The 15577-nt window shown below is 34.3% G+C and overlaps 4 protein-coding genes and 1 long non-coding RNA gene across 12 annotated transcripts; 2 read left to right on the top strand and 3 right to left on the bottom strand.

Annotated features, from left to right (window-relative positions):
- Positions 1 to 46: 46 nt before the first annotated feature.
- LOC109859713 lies at positions 47 to 3534 on the bottom strand. Of its 2 annotated transcripts, XM_020438234.1 has the most exons (4): positions 3355 to 3534; positions 1966 to 2326; positions 1522 to 1713; positions 47 to 1391 (listed from the first exon to the last, which is right to left on the bottom strand). In XM_020438234.1, exons 2-4 carry the CDS (start codon positions 2218 to 2220, stop codon positions 1152 to 1154), a joined length of 687 nt encoding a protein of 228 aa, XP_020293823.1. In that variant the 5' UTR covers positions 2221 to 2326; positions 3355 to 3534; the 3' UTR covers positions 47 to 1151. The 2 variants fall into 2 exon arrangements, with proteins under 2 accessions (XP_020293823.1, XP_020293824.1); XM_020438235.1 differs by lacking the exon at positions 3355 to 3534 and having other exon boundaries at positions 47 to 1337; positions 1966 to 3347.
- Positions 3535 to 4596: 1062 nt separating this feature from the next.
- Positions 4597 to 7599, bottom strand: LOC109859711. Of its 6 annotated transcripts, none has more exons than XM_020438229.1 (8): positions 7319 to 7507; positions 7108 to 7226; positions 6686 to 6862; positions 6257 to 6617; positions 5859 to 6052; positions 5400 to 5732; positions 5140 to 5268; positions 4599 to 5003 (listed from the first exon to the last, which is right to left on the bottom strand). In XM_020438229.1, the coding sequence occupies exons 1-8, from the start codon at positions 7398 to 7400 to the stop codon at positions 4929 to 4931; spliced, it is 1470 nt and encodes a 489-aa protein (XP_020293818.1). In that variant the 5' UTR covers positions 7401 to 7507; the 3' UTR covers positions 4599 to 4928. The 6 variants fall into 6 exon arrangements, with proteins under 6 accessions (XP_020293819.1, XP_020293818.1, XP_020293817.1 ...); XM_020438231.1 differs by having other exon boundaries at positions 4603 to 5003; positions 7108 to 7200; positions 7275 to 7507; XM_020438233.1 differs by lacking the exon at positions 7319 to 7507 and adding an exon at positions 7515 to 7599 and having other exon boundaries at positions 4604 to 5003; positions 7108 to 7200.
- A 793-nt stretch (positions 7600 to 8392) lies between these two features.
- LOC109859697 (protein crossbronx homolog) lies at positions 8393 to 11125 on the top strand. Its single transcript, XM_020438207.1, has 7 exons — positions 8393 to 8615; positions 8842 to 9023; positions 9138 to 9202; positions 9547 to 9647; positions 9798 to 9985; positions 10078 to 10249; positions 10321 to 11125. The coding sequence occupies exons 1-7, from the start codon at positions 8601 to 8603 to the stop codon at positions 10402 to 10404; spliced, it is 807 nt and encodes a 268-aa protein (XP_020293796.1). The 5' UTR covers positions 8393 to 8600; the 3' UTR covers positions 10405 to 11125.
- On the bottom strand, positions 9561 to 11748 carry LOC109859698. The gene is made up of 3 exons (XR_002250738.1): positions 11566 to 11748; positions 9736 to 9876; positions 9561 to 9645 (listed from the first exon to the last, which is right to left on the bottom strand). It is a non-coding gene; the product is annotated as an uncharacterized LOC109859698 (long non-coding RNA).
- A 95-nt stretch (positions 11749 to 11843) lies between these two features.
- On the top strand, positions 11844 to 14639 carry LOC109859709 (cdc42 homolog). 2 transcript variants are annotated; one of them, XM_020438224.1, is made up of 5 exons: positions 11844 to 12122; positions 12976 to 13247; positions 13352 to 13461; positions 13602 to 13799; positions 13874 to 13964. In XM_020438224.1, the coding sequence occupies exons 2-5, from the start codon at positions 13070 to 13072 to the stop codon at positions 13883 to 13885; spliced, it is 498 nt and encodes a 165-aa protein (XP_020293813.1). In that variant the 5' UTR covers positions 11844 to 12122; positions 12976 to 13069; the 3' UTR covers positions 13886 to 13964. The 2 variants fall into 2 exon arrangements, with proteins under 2 accessions (XP_020293813.1, XP_020293812.1); XM_020438223.1 differs by having other exon boundaries at positions 11845 to 12122; positions 13894 to 14639.
- Positions 14640 to 15577: the final 938 nt, after the last annotated feature.

Genomic DNA, 15577 nt, shown 5'->3' with positions numbered 1-15577 from the left:
GAGAGATTTTACATTAATCGTCGGACACCCTGTATATGTATTTATATATCTAATGTAATGTGTGATATATATAACGTGTACATATATACGCACACACACACACACACACACATACATATATCAATACATCATTTAAATTTACAGTATATTGTCAATAATGATTGCTGTCACTGTTACTAATTTGGATTTGATAATTAAACACATGGTGCATGTGTATCGTTATCATGAGCACGTCAAATTGAAAGATGATTTAAAAAATGCTCATACAATCATGTCTGCTTAAAAAAAAGTGTAGAAAAAACTATATTTCTTAAAATAATATCAGTTTAAGAAAAGTTTTTAAAAATTTAGTTTTTGACATACAAAAGATTATGGTGTACTAAAAGTAAAAACGGGAAATATTAGATATGTACAATTTATCTGAAAAAAAATACAGTACTAATAAAATAGAAGTTAAATAGAAGTATATATACTTTATACAATAGTTCATATAAAGATTCTATTAATATTGTAAATAACTGAAGTATTTATTCTGTTTCATTTTCTCATTAAAGAAAAAACCTAATGATCGTAATAGGTTTTATTATTCGTAACTTATCAAGTAAGATATCTTCATAAAAAACATTTATAAATTTTACTAGTACAAATATTATCAAACTCAGATATAGTAGAGTTATAAGATATAACTAATTTGAGAACACAAAATCACTGTTTTTTTCTATCTGATCAAATATTCATTTAATATATAGTACTACTAATAATAATGGACGGAGTAGAGGAATGCATAGATAATTAAAAAAATTAAATAATCTAATGCTTTACACGTACTATATATGAGATCTCTCAAACATTGTGTTTGTGCTTACTTAAAAATCTTATTTAAACATCAGACAACCTAAAAAGTTATAAAAAAGTTTTTTTCAAATAGCATAAAATTCTCTCAATCATACAATAAGTCAGTGACATTGTAATTATGCCACAAAAAAGTTAAAAAAAAAAAAAAAACACAATCTCGGATAAATTAAGTAATTTGCAGAATTATCAAAGTGATGACAAACTCTCGAGGAAACATGATAAAAGATTTGTAACTCGAAGCAATATCTTTTATTATATGTGCCTAATTACGCACGAAGGGAGACGACGACATTTTCTCAACCTGGAATCTGATTAGCGATGGTGCTAGATCCGGCCGAAACAGACGGTGGGCTTGCTGAATCTTGCATTAGCGTGTGCGTTTCCTCCTCTTGATCGGAAAGGGGTACAGCAGTCGTACGAGTCGCATCATTGACTTGTTTCAGCTTCAACTGGCTTGGCACCTCTGTGAGTACTGGCCCGTACTGCGAAGTGGAACCCACCAGCAAGTCAGTTGATGGATTCAAACCGCCCAACATCTTTCCTCATAGCAACGCGTACATAAGATAAAGAAACGAGCATACAGAGCGTACCAGAGAGCAGATGGCTTCCGGTAAAATAAAATCAAAACATAAAATATTACACAGCTGAAACTGCTTGTCCGCTTACCTGACCGCTGCTGCTAACTATACTGCTTCTCTGCAATTTATTAGGACGGAAGAAACCAAGACATATCCAAACGAAGACAAGTAGCAGACCAACTAATAGCAATCCAGTACCTACTGCTATAGAATGTTTCCCTGTATTTTCCGCTTGCTGCTGTACGTCAGTAGCTATTGTAGTGGATCCGTTTGGCTTTACCTATGATTTTTTGTACACTTATTCTCAGGCAATTCACAATTCTATAAAAATATGTCTCCTTTATATTATATTTGCGTATGTACAAGTATTCTATAAAAATGTCTTTTCAACACGTAACAACAATACGATACTTATTAATATCTTTGTTGTAAACTCTTCGTACATTACTTTTTTATCCTATGTAAAATTATTCATAATCTGTTTATACTCCAGCTCAAAAGACCTTACATTGTCAATAAATGTTATTATCACCTCTGGTACTCTTGTGTCCGTTTCGTCATTCCCGGTAGTGAAGACAACGAGCAATGTTACGAGGCCGGCGAAAATGAAACAAAACGCAACCGACACCATCATCCACTCAAACCACCTCCTAGAACTGAGCTTGTGCCTGGACATGATGCGCCAGAATCCATGCCTAAAACCGTCACCGCTCCTGGTACCATCGCCCGTATTCTCGTAGGTGTAACCAACGGTAGTCGGTTGGTAGACAGCCCCGCTATCCGGCATATCTTCCCGCAAAAACGAAATCTTTGCTTCCCTCTTGACCGTTTAGTCGACAAGAAAAACTCGCGAATCAAGTCTCGCGATTCGACCTCACTCTAATTTTCACGATCTAAAAAACAATCACCGCGTGCCGTGATTACACGAGGATGCGATTTCTCCGACAAACGCAATTCGGTTTTTATACGGTACGTAACGCAGCAATGTGATCGCGATCCGCGTGTATTACATGTCACGCGTAATTGAGATAAGCACAAATGCGTTGTCAACATATATATGTACATACACATACACAATACATCGAACATTGTACGCATCGATGACGCACGTCTATTGCGCATCCAACGCATGTGCTCGTGTACTTCCCAATTCGCTAGGAACTTTTGTGTTTATATCGTTAGTCCGAAGCTCGTATCAGCAAATATCAAATGCTCGAAGCTATCATTTTATTTACGTTCTACATTTAATAAACAATAAAGATGAAATAAAGTCCAAAATGTTTCCATTTATTAAAAAAAACTTTGTAACGACGCGTGCAAAAAAATAATGAGAGCGTCTCTGAACGCGCATTCTACGTACACACAATTTGTGTTTATATAAATGTATATTTTAAGTAATTCAGTATGTTTATACAACGGTTGATTGGTATATAATTAGTGGTGCGCTCCGAGACCTATGGGAAAGTTAATTAATCTATACACGCCATTTTTTTCTATAATTCTCAGAACATACGAAGGGATTGCGCAGTACTATACTATCACGCGATACACGATCTTTCGTAGCAAGTGTATCCATGTGTCGAGTTCGTTTCGTGCTCAGGTTGTTACAACAGAACTGACTAGCCCACTCGGGGTCTCGCGACCCGAATGCAGGACCTGTGCGACCATAGAGGTTCCAAGTTCGAATTTGATCATCACCTGTCGGCCAACTCAATCAGACCTCCAAAATTTAACTCGAGTGTAATCTCAAATAAAATCTTCCTTCCACAAGGCGTTCTCAGTCATAACAACCTGAACACGAGCCCCATACAGATGGGTACACCCACTGTGCAACAAGGATGGTCATCGGCACTACCGCACAAACTCTCTTCTTATATAGGTACTAAGAATACGAAAGACTCGAAATGGCGTTTAGACTAACCTTTCCATAAGCCTAAGAGCCATAAATGCACAGACAGATAACCACAGATAACTGAGAACATGTGAATTTTATAATAAAACAAAATGTGTATTTTTATACAATGGTTGGTTGGTTTGGTGCTCTTATGGCTCAGTGGACCGTAATTAAGTTAGTCCATACGCCATTCTACGTTATGTTTATACCAATATTCACATTATAATAAAAAGTTTAACTAGACAGAGTTGCGAAAACACAGTAATCTTTATATCACAAACTTCTCTCTTCTCCTGGAAATATTTAGGTTTATTTTTTTTCCCTGAACTGGCTGCACTAGTTCACAGTCTATCTTTTTCTTTCTAATATGGATAAAAAAAGATAGACTGTGAACTAGTGCAGCCAGTTGAGGGAAAAAAAAAACAAATCTTTCGGCCGATTATTCCATTGGAATTGACAGTCGCATTAATCGTCTAGCAAGATAGACCGATCACGACTGATACTTAATCGCCGATTAAGTTAATCGGAGATGATGAAAACGGGCGTAAGAGGATGTTGGATTCCTTCCTATTTTACTCATCAGACGTTACAATGGGCGCGTTCAGACAACTCAACAGTTGCACAACGGTTGAGAGATAATCACTTATGATTGGATCATACTTTTAGAACCGTAACAGGTTTTGAAGAATAGTCCTATCACAAATGATGATCTCTCAACCGTTGAGTTTTCTGAACGTAACTAATGCAATTTTTCCATTCTTGTCTCTTTCCTTGTTTTTCGTTCGCCCGTTTTTTTATTTAGACTGAGACGGATTATCGTTTCTCGTTCTTTCTATCTTTCATCAGGGTTAGTTTACAACAGTCGTAACTTTCAGATTCCGCTAATGTAGGTTAAACTATTCTTTTTTCTGTAGGCTTTCAACTATACTCATGGTCTCGTTACATCCTTGAATGCATACTTTAGTGGTGTCCGGCAGAAACGGATTTAGACATGGTCTTTATGGGCTGCAGCCCGAGGCCCCGTTCAATCAAAGGGCCTGTGCGGTCAAAAATAAACGGCAAAAACAACCTTTTTTTTTGCACTAAAAATAATTCCAAGTACTGGCACAGGTAAAAACAGTGTTAGCCCAAGTATCTCAAAGTTAACGGTCCGCCTTTGGTGTCCGGTGTCATTTTTACATTTCGAGATTACGCGCAATTATTGTCGAGGGGAGGAGGTTACTGTATCTCAAAAGAAATTATTTCGTTTTTTAAATGTTTTTTGCAGTCTGCACTTTCTTTTGTTATTTTTTTTATTTTGTAAAAGTATCTTTCATTCCGTTCAGTAGTTGCGACAAATAGTTATTTTTAACAACGTCGTAATAACGTCACGTCAGGTCACTCCCCAGCATCCTCTTGGGATTACGTTTCAAAATCCTATCTAAATAGTGTTACCTAAAAGGTAACTATAGTACACGGGATGTGAAATATAGCATTTTAATAACCAAGGTAAGAACGTAACCTCAGGGGGTCGATTCTCTATGCAATGTAGTGAAAATTACATTTTGTAATTTTCACTACACTACGTGATACAAAATCGACCCCCAAGTGTTTACTTAAACTTAACCCGCGTCTTCTGAATAATTTGAACTTTCTTCAATACTTATCGCGCATGGTACGTATTCTTGCCCAGATTCCTGCAAAAATATTAATAAATAATAAAATAAATAATAAAAAGTGATTACAAAGCAAAGAATGATAATTTCTATGAAAATTTGACAATCGCTTAAATCCATTAAGTTAAATAGTTAATAGAAGACTGCGTTCACTTACGGTATTTACAATAATTTGTCTTCCTTCTTCTAAATTCAATTCATTTAAATCCTCTGTTGTCAAGATTATTACAGAGTCCTCGGGTATACTACTCTCATCTATATAAGTTACAGGTATTTCTGATGAAACCTATAAACAAATAAATGTTGCATTACAAGTTATATTAAACAAAATATAATGTATAATATTTTGTACTCGAATAAAATTGAATTAATTTGACCACAAAAAATTAATAGTTCAAGTTTTTTAATCGAACGTACCTCACAATAGTTGAAGTTGGAATCTTCTTGTGTTTTTATCTCATTATCCTGTTGTGACTTTTCGATCGTTTTTTCTTTTTTTATATTTGATGATTTTTTCATTTTTTTCCCATCTTGCTGAAGCTTTCGCCATATCGTAGTTTTCGGAATTTGATACGTAATAGACGCTGCAGCTTGAGACATTTTACCACCTTTGCAAGCAGCCACAGCTTTTTCCAATCGCGATTTTTTTAATTCTTCATTCTCCGTTTTACGTTTCTTCCAAAACGACAATGGTAATTTACCTTGATTCACTAATCGCGCTTTGTCTCTGAACAACGTAGTCTTCGGTATCTATTAGATTATAGCAAGATTATTAGCGAACAATTGTTCCAATGATATATGTTGCTATCATGACATAACAATTTTAAAGATAATTAGCAAGAAATATATATATAAAATTATTTTATATACAATTACTTTAAATTCTAGCGCGACTTTTGTGAGATTTTCTCCTCTCTCTAAAGCTTTAACAGCGGCCTCTCTTGTGTCTAAAGCGTACGATCTCTTCATTTCAGGACGCAAGATTTGGTAGCCTTTTTTTTGCATACGTCTCCATAATACAGTTTTAGGGATCCTATACACTTCCGACGCATGTTGCAAGCTCGAACCACCTGCCACAACCAGATTTAAATAGAATTTAGACAACAGTTAAATACTATACAAAATAAAATCACAAAATGTTCTTTTAATATAGATTCTTCTATTAATTTGACTGCAAAGAATTATATACTTGTGATTTTCAAACTACATCAGAATAAATTCATATATAAAAACAAAAAAGTGATACAACATAAAAAACAAAACAAGACACTAACTCATTACAGCAGACATCGCTGCATTCATACATTCTTCGGGATATCCATTTCTTGACGCACTTAAATGTATATGTAACGCTTTCGCTCGCATATACAACGTTGAGCGAGGTATATTGTGTTTGGTGGCAGCATCTATCAAAGGCATTCCTTTTTTCAAATCTTCAATTGCAGATTGTAACATAACATCATTGTAGTCTTTCTTTGTGCTTTCACGGATCCTGTGTTGACGTTTCTTTTTATTCTCAATAGTTTGTTGACTTTGTAAATTCTTGGATTTATTTTCTTCAGTTTCATCTGTTGCATTTTCTTCTACAAGATCTTGTCTGTTTACGATCCTTTGATTTTCCTCAAGTCCATTTATCTGTTGAAGAAAGCACATCATAATCGCAACAGTTAAGCTTATAGATGGTTGTATTCAATAATACCAACATCAACAAGACCACTTATTTTTAATGACTGCGCAGCCTCAAGTAAACTGCTGATATTGTCAACAGGAACTCGAACCTCACCATGATATATAAATTCAATGATGGATTTTATATCCTGAGAAGATATGTCACTAAGAATAATGGTTGGATCATCTTCTGTAACTTGACTAAGAATCTCCTGTAAATGTCACAATTATTGTACATCAATGTCCAGTATATCATATCGTTAAAGTATTTTGCAATCGACAATATCAAAGAAATGTTTACAATTTACACAAATGGTGAATTTTATTTTTTTTGGTTTGTTTTATATAATTAGCATTGCTACTACATATTGCCAACACATTTTTAATCGCTTAATTCCTTCGTATATTTGTAAATTTTACTTTTATGCACACATAAATAAACTCAGAATTTATTTACTTGGAACAAAGTGCTACATGCACACAACACGATGCGATGCGCATGAATACGTTCGCCTGATGCGGAAAGTGTAACGTCCACCATACAATCTTCCTGCAACAGTTGTCGCACAACATCAGCTAGATAAATTTGATAATCGTTCCATTTGAAGCGGTAAATGTGATTGCCTTCATGCTGCTTCATACACGTAAACTCGTTCATATTGTTTTACTTTTGTTTCTTTTCCGACTTTTCCGCGCGATTACACAAACTGACGCGGCAATACAATACAATGGGTGCGGTCGAAGTCTCATTGCAAATGTTTCAAAGCATCATTTTATCTTTATTCTACATTTAACGAGAAATAAAGATAGAACAATGCTTCAAAACATTTGCAGTGAGGATTTGACCGCACCCAAATGTCATACCAGAGAGAAACTTGAGAGCGGCTATCCTATTGTAGTTTCTTACGACGGTTTCAGCCGCTGGTTTTAGCGCCATATCCACAAAAGTGGATCTCAAAGGCCGTTCTACATTAAACGCAAGTCACAGGTCTCTCGTGGAATTGACTAATCGCATAGTCAAATCAGCCAATCGACCAACGTGATTGATCAGTTTCACCAGAGAGAAGCCTGAGAGCGGCCACGGCCATAAAAGTTTCTGTCATAGCTTTTCGTGGACATGGTTCTATTCCGTGCTATGAAAACACCGACGTGGTGGGGATACGCACACAAGCGAGAACCGTCGTCATACATCAACATAATATGTCTGCACACTTCCACCGAGCGCACACGTACAACAGTCTCGCTTGTGTGCGTATCCCCACCACGTCGGTGTTTTCATAGCACGGAATAGAACCATGTCCACGAAAAGCTATGACAGAAACTCTTAAGCCTATGTCACACTACGGATTTGGATTGAAATTGGATTGCAATTTGGTCAATCAGAGCGAAGATCAATAAACTTAGGATTGGTTTTCTTTCTTCCGATTGGTCAAATTTCAATCCAATCTCAATCTCAATCCGTAGTGTGACATAGGCTTTATGGCCGTGGCCGCTCTCAGGCTTCTCTCTGGTTTCACGAAACCTGCGACTTGCGTTTAATGTGGAACGGGTTTTGAGATCCACTTTTGTGGATATAGCGCTAAAACTAGCGGCTGAAACCGTTGTAAAAAAACTACAATAGGGGCTGCGATCCGTTTCATGTTTAATCGCGCATTTATCTGTAGTACATGTCACGTATACTATAGATAAATGTGCGCATACGCGTGAAACGGAACGCAGCTTATCTAAAAGTCCATACTTATATAGTCAAAGGTGCGACAATGCCTGCGTTCCGATTTTTACCGTCGGTACTAAAAATCTATACTTTACGTAGCATGTGCTGTAGATTTCTAGTACTGGCAGTGAATATTGAAACGCAGTCACAAGTGTACAGCTTATCTTTACATTAGGTGTGATGCTGGAAAATATTAATACTTTGGAAATTTTACGCGTTTTCTGAACTTATTCGTCATGTCGAGAATCAAGGTATACATATATATATATATATATACATGTTTTTGTTTTCAATAACAAATACGTATATGCACATTAATAATTGAAAATGTTAGAGAAGGATAGTGAAAATACCTGCATATCAAATATACCTGCAGTTATATTCTTCTTTCTCTTGCGTTCTTATTCAGCAAACTTAATAATCATTGAAAAATATATAATAAAAAAATGTATAAGTACAATTTGATTATTATTTTAGAACGAAGATGGCAAAGATGATAGTCTAAATAGACAGGGTTCATTTAGAAAGCTCGTGCCGGGAAGTAATAATGGAGATTCTCCACTCGGTATGTCTGTAAAAATGATAGATAGGCCATTTATCGTACAAACCAACAAGCAGCATACTATTTTTCTGCAGGAATACAACATACTTTCAGAATAGTAAGTACTTGACAATACATTTTTATTATATATATATATATGTATATATATATATATAAATTTGTTAATTTTGAAAAAGAGAACTGGCTTATTTGTTTATTCTTTTGCTTTTAGCAAGATGTTATCCTCCCAAGATTTGAAGGGAATTTATGTTATTCCATCTGCTTTAAATTCTTTCTGTAAGTATTGTCAAGAGTCTTTCAAGTCACAATTTATACTAGATGATCATATTTTGACATTTGTTTCTACAATAGGGATTTATGCTCCACTTACTTTAAAGTTTTTCCATAGGGATTTAGATAATCAATGTTATTTTGTGAAATGAGAATTTTGTTTTTTTTTTTGAAACAGTATACTTTTGATAGATATAAACTACTTTTGTAGGTCTTGCTCATCCTGATTACAACTTGTATTATGGTTCTAATGTAAATATATCTATAAATCTTTTGCCTGTTTTATTTCAACATAGTTAAAACACACAAACTACATTTCAAATATATAATAATTTAACATTTGGTCACAGTATGGTTCGGTGTACAATTTGTTCGGCAAGGGTTCTACAAAGGTGGAGTTTTTAGGTTCACTATTATATTGCCTCAGAACTTTCCACTTGGGGAGTGCCCTGTAAGTATATTGAAAAATAATAAAAATTATTTTAATATTTTTTGTACAAAACCTACATATGTATGTGTGTACACGTGTATGTGTTTACATCTCTCTCTCTCTCTCTCTCTCAATTTAAATATATTTTAGAAAGATGTAAATATATTTTAGAAAGTTGTGTTTGAAACTAAAATCTTCCATCCATTAATAAATCCAGAAAATGGAGAATTGTGTACATCATGGGGTTTTCCTGAATGGAGAAGAAATAACAGAATTTGGCAATTGATACAATATATTACAAAAATATTTGTTAAATTAGACACGAAAATGACTCCAGTAAATCAGGAGGCAGCCAACTTGTAAATATAATTGTTTATCTGTATGTGTTGTAGAAAAATTATGTAAATATACTTGAGTATCTGTTAAAATCTATATCGTTGAAATGTTATAGACAAGAAAATAACTTTGAAGCTTTCCGCGAACGTGTGAAAGCATGCGTGAAAGACAGCGTGAATCAAGTATTTGATCCCTCTACCATGGACGATCCGCATTATATTACTTTCAGCCAATATGTGAGTGAGCAGCATGATACCGTTAAACGAGAAATTTACGAACCGACAAAGGTAAAATATCCCGGTCGATAAAAAACATTGAATTAAATTACAAACCTATTCAATTCTTTCTTTTTATTTAGGTTAAAGAAGAAATCAAGCCATCAGGTTTATCGTGGGTACAACCCGGTTCTCTTCAACCATTCTCAAAGCCGGAAGCGAGATAACGAGGGATTTAAGATAGTAATGAAAAAAAAAAGAACATACGTCCATATGAGCTATACGCAAGCAAAACATTGTTGCTCTCTTAACAAATGCAAGAACAAACTTACCAAACAAAAGAACAAACTGTGTGCGATCAAACTATTTTTCTATATATATTCGCAACGAAAAATTATATTTCAAATTTTATACAGGTAATGTTAATTAGTAAAGATAGAACTCACAAAAAAAAGTAGGATATGTATATACAATACTCTTGTAATTAAATTAAGAGAAATAGAATATTAATACGATACACTGTTATATTTATTACAAAAATAAAGTTTAATTCATAACGTTTATATACACAAAAGTGTTATTTCTGCATGTTATAATATTGATTGCAAGAAATATCTGTGTATTTAGGTAATTAATATATTCCAAGAGAATAAAAACACTGAGAAAGACACTTTGTCAATTGTTAAATATATATAAAAAAGTTATAGACTGATAGAGAAAAAGGAAAGGAAGAGAAAGAGACAAACAGAAAGCCAGAAAAAAATGTAAAGAAAGATGAGCTTAGGATGCTGGTCAACATAGATGCAGTTGCGAGTTAACGAGGCTTGACAGAATTGACCAACTGTGTTGATCAAATCAGTCTATTAGGACCTATCTACATTATAGCTAGTCTACAATGAAGGTAGTAAGGCTGTAGGAGAGAGTAAACTTGATAGCCAAATGATAGCAGTACGCACGCAGGTTTAATCAGCACTTTGCAGCAGATTCCACTCAGCTGTGTCATCATAGTGAGTGAATTATGTAGGCACGATACGTAAAGAAAACAACACAACAAAAATATAGAAATAAATGAAGAATAAAATGAAAATAGCATGTTATGCTTCAAATCTGCTAAATTTTTTTGAACAAGTTCTGCTTTTGATTGATACAATAATATTTGCATCACAACATGACACATTTATATTCCTTTTTTTTGTTTTTCTGTCGACACTAGTTGAAATACAAACAGATTATGTTTGAATGCTGGCTACATTGTACTGGCATAATGTGTTATTGCAGACTTTGCAAAATATGCTCATTCAGTCTTGGTTATCTGAATAATTTTCGGTGAAGAAACAACGAGAATAACGAAATGGGCAATTCTCATTTCGCACTGCCTACTGCCTTACCGTTAGCTAATGAAAGACGTGTGTTAAAAACCGCGAAATAATTACTTGCATAGACAAAAATGAAATAACTTCAAGAACCTTACTCCACTCTCTCACAGCCTTACTACCTTCATTGTAGACGGTCCTTTAGACGCAGACGCTAGTCAAAAATAATAGGTCTCAAGGAATTGACCAATCACATTGATCAAATCAATCAATCAACCAACGCGATTAGTCATTACACGAGACCCGCGACTTGCACACCGCATCTGAGTCTTATAAATAGACCTTTAAGTGTCTACGTATCTTGCTCGAAGCTTGAAGATCGTAGCCTGTCATTCGTCACCGAGAAGATAAAAGTACGTCGCACATTATCGTGCAGTTTACGATAAAAAGACATTTCTAAAATATTTTTTTTGGAATGTTGGCTCGCGGCAATTTTGCAATCTCGTAATAACCGTTAAACGTGATTTGTGGACACACTGCATCTATTTGCCGGCACGCCCGAAGCCGCTTTCCGTTGCGCCGTTTGCGATTATGAACGGTCTTAAACTTAACTGACAGCCTCGCAAATTCAGGTAAATATTTCGCACAATATCCTATATGATACAACAAAAACTCCATGTACGAAATTCAAATCTCTCGATATTCGCGTCCGTGTTATGTTTCGAAAGTTCCTTGGCTCGTTTTCATGGCGACGTTTTGCATTCATATATCTGTTTGCATTGCAAATACGTCTACGTTTAGGTTAGGTTAAAAGCGGGCCACGAAAGCAGTTCTCTTAATATCACTAATTTGAAATGAAGAGTTATCACTTTATTAACTATACTTCTTCAATTGTTTAATTTCTAATGTATTAGTAGAAATGAAAAAGAGCATTATTGTAGCAAAACAAAAAACAAAAAAAAAACAAAAAAAACAAAGGAGAGAGAGAAAATTTTGTCATTGATCTATGTTTCATATCAATATTGTTTTCTTGTATTTATAATATCGATTATATCGTCATACTGTTGATAAAAAGTTTAAGATATATACTTTATTAGAAAAAATATATGTTCAAGTGCCTTGATAGAATTTACACATTGTAAAATTGGAGAAGCAAAATTAGATAGGAATAAAATAAACAGACTACAATTTATATCTTCAAATATTAGATTTATTGAAATGTTACTTTATGTACATATATATGTGTAATATTGTTTTATATGCAAAATTGGGTAAGCGAAATTAGATAGGAATAAAATAAACAGACTACAATTTATATCATCAAGTATTAATTGTGTTGAAATGTTGCTTTATGTACATATGTGTGTGTAATATTGTTTTATATGCATTTAAATATTAAAAGTTTGAGTGAGTATCGACTGTGTTCTTTAATTGTATATATTTAAATATAACTTGTAATCATATTTAAATACAAATGTGTTGTAGATCATATATATATATATATATATATATATATAGAGAGAGAGAGAGAAAGAGAGAAAGAGAGAGAGAGAGAGAGAGAAAGAGCGAGAGAGTCAAAATGCAGACAATAAAGTGTGTTGTAGTAGGTGATGGAGCAGTTGGTAAAACATGTCTTCTTATTTCTTATACCACCAACAAGTTTCCTTCTGAATATGTGCCTACTGTTTTCGACAATTACGCAGTTACTGTAATGATAGGAGGTGATCCGTATACATTAGGATTATTTGACACAGCTGGTAAGATTTCATTTTTTTTTTTTTTTTTTTTTATAAATGTTCTCTGTTTAGAGTGTTTAATTCAAAAAGATAGTAATTTGAATATAATAATTTTTGATTTTTAGGTCAGGAAGATTACGACAGACTGCGACCTTTAAGTTATCCTCAGACTGATGTTTTTCTGGTATGTTTTTCTGTTGTATCACCATCATCATTTGAAAATGTAAAAGAGAAGGTAATACATTATTTTTCTTCATTATATGTATACATTTAATATATATATATATATATATATAAATACGCACACACACATAATATTAAAATGAGTTTCGTGTATATATATTAACTCATGTAATTTGTAAAATTTGTTCTCAGTGGGTGCCTGAAATAACACATCACTGTCAGAGAACTCCATTTTTACTTGTTGGCACACAAATTGATTTGAGAGATGATTTGGCAACAACAGAAAAGCTTGCAAAAAACAAGCAGAAACCAATATCCGGGGAACAAGGTGAAAAACTCGCCAAGGAACTGAAAGCTGTAAAGTATGTAGAGTGCAGTGCTTTGACACAGGTGAGTAGAAACTAACTTTTTATTCCCTCAAAAACTTTTGTTTCAGTATATAACATTAATAGAATATGATGCAGTTCTTGCTCTGACTTTTTAGAAAGGTTTAAAAAACGTCTTTGACGAAGCTATTCTGGCCGCGCTAGAGCCGCCCGAGCCGGTCAAGAAGAGAAAGTGTACGCTTTTGTAAGGCGACGAAGGTTCGTCAGCAAAAGAAGCATGTATGACGTGAAAACAATCCTACGTAGTACAGGACGACAATTTTTGTGTAGTATATATACTATATTAAAAAATAGAACTAAATTTGCCTCTACACATTTGTAATCGCGGAAAGAAAAACCACGCAGACGGACCAGTTTAAAACTGCATACACATTCCAAGAGATGTGCGACAACGACTCTGAATCCGCAAGATCGGGGAAAATCTTTTCTACCACAATGTTGACAGTCTTTTTTGAGGAAACTTATTGCACAAAGCTTCATTTTTCTGATACGATTTTGCGACAAAAGAGAACGATCAGGAAGGGTGCGCCTGGGTGACTCGAGGTCGATCTCGAGATCGAGAGTTTTCGATAAAACATAAATGGACGAACAAAGGCAAATTGACGCCATTGTTTAACAATATTCTTTTGTATCGAAGCGTTTGCCGGGAATATACGTAACTATCCGAGTCGCCGATATATCACAGAAATACTCGTTTAACTAAACAAACGTCCGAGTATCTTTCGCTGAAACGGTTATCCCGCGTTTTGATATGTATAAAATTTTCCGTTTCCGGCGACATCAGTATTAATGAGACTTCTATACGGTGAATGTATAAAACAATAAATATATAACAAAAATCACACTTGGGCATGTATCAATTCCATGTAATACAAGAAAACTAATAATTCTAACAATTTCCATATAACGAATGTCGGTGATGGTGTTATAGATCTTTGCACTTATTACTAAGCGACGAACTAAATAGACCAACACTTCCAGGAAACATTTAGAGTACGGAACTGATTTTAGCGCTGGTAGTGTACAAAACGGTGAAAAATATATCGAAATCTATAAACGAAAATTCAGGTCACATTCTCTAAAATTGTGCACGGCAGCTACTTAACAATAATAAAAAAAAAAACTTATCAGAACATCAGAAGACTGACAACTATTATTATTATTATTTTTTATTATTTAAAAAAAATTTTTTTTTTTAAGCTATTTGTTAACAGTTATGATTCTTGAGTATCGATTATTATTTTCAAGCGTAGTGTAAAATAAATCAATACACTTAATTATCTGAAAATACGTATAAATAAATACATATCTTTGTTCAATTTTAATAAATTAATAAAGTGATTTGCAACATGATAAAGCAACCACGTTTTTGTTTATATTAGTTACATATGTATACAGGGTATCCGACCATAAATTACTTCAAAATCTCCCGTAAGCAGGTAGAAAAAGTAAAACTGAGACAAAAAATTCTGAAACTTTTTTTTTTTTTTTTCTGTTACATATAATAGAGGAGTAATTATTGAATAAATCAAGCCAGTCAGCGCCGACCTTTAGGCGAACGCACGTCAGTAAACGACGCGCCTGATGTGCGTGGGCGATCCGCGCGGCTCACTGCTTAGATCATATACAGGGTGTTTCAGAACTATGAAATCAAACTTCTAGGGGTTATTCAGTGCAACAGTAGAAAACATTTGAGTATAGGGACCCATGTCCGGAAAAGTGTCACTACCGCACTACGGCCCTAAGACGCGTTAAAATTTAGAAAGACGATGAATTGCCTAA

The sequence above is a fragment of the Pseudomyrmex gracilis genome, unplaced genomic scaffold (assembly GCF_002006095.1).
Source record: "Pseudomyrmex gracilis isolate BER0280 unplaced genomic scaffold, ASM200609v1 scaffold_279, whole genome shotgun sequence".
NCBI lineage: Eukaryota > Metazoa > Arthropoda > Insecta > Hymenoptera > Formicidae > Pseudomyrmex > Pseudomyrmex gracilis.
Note: the sequence above shows the minus strand (reverse complement) of the source record. Positions and strands in the feature narration are given on the sequence as shown.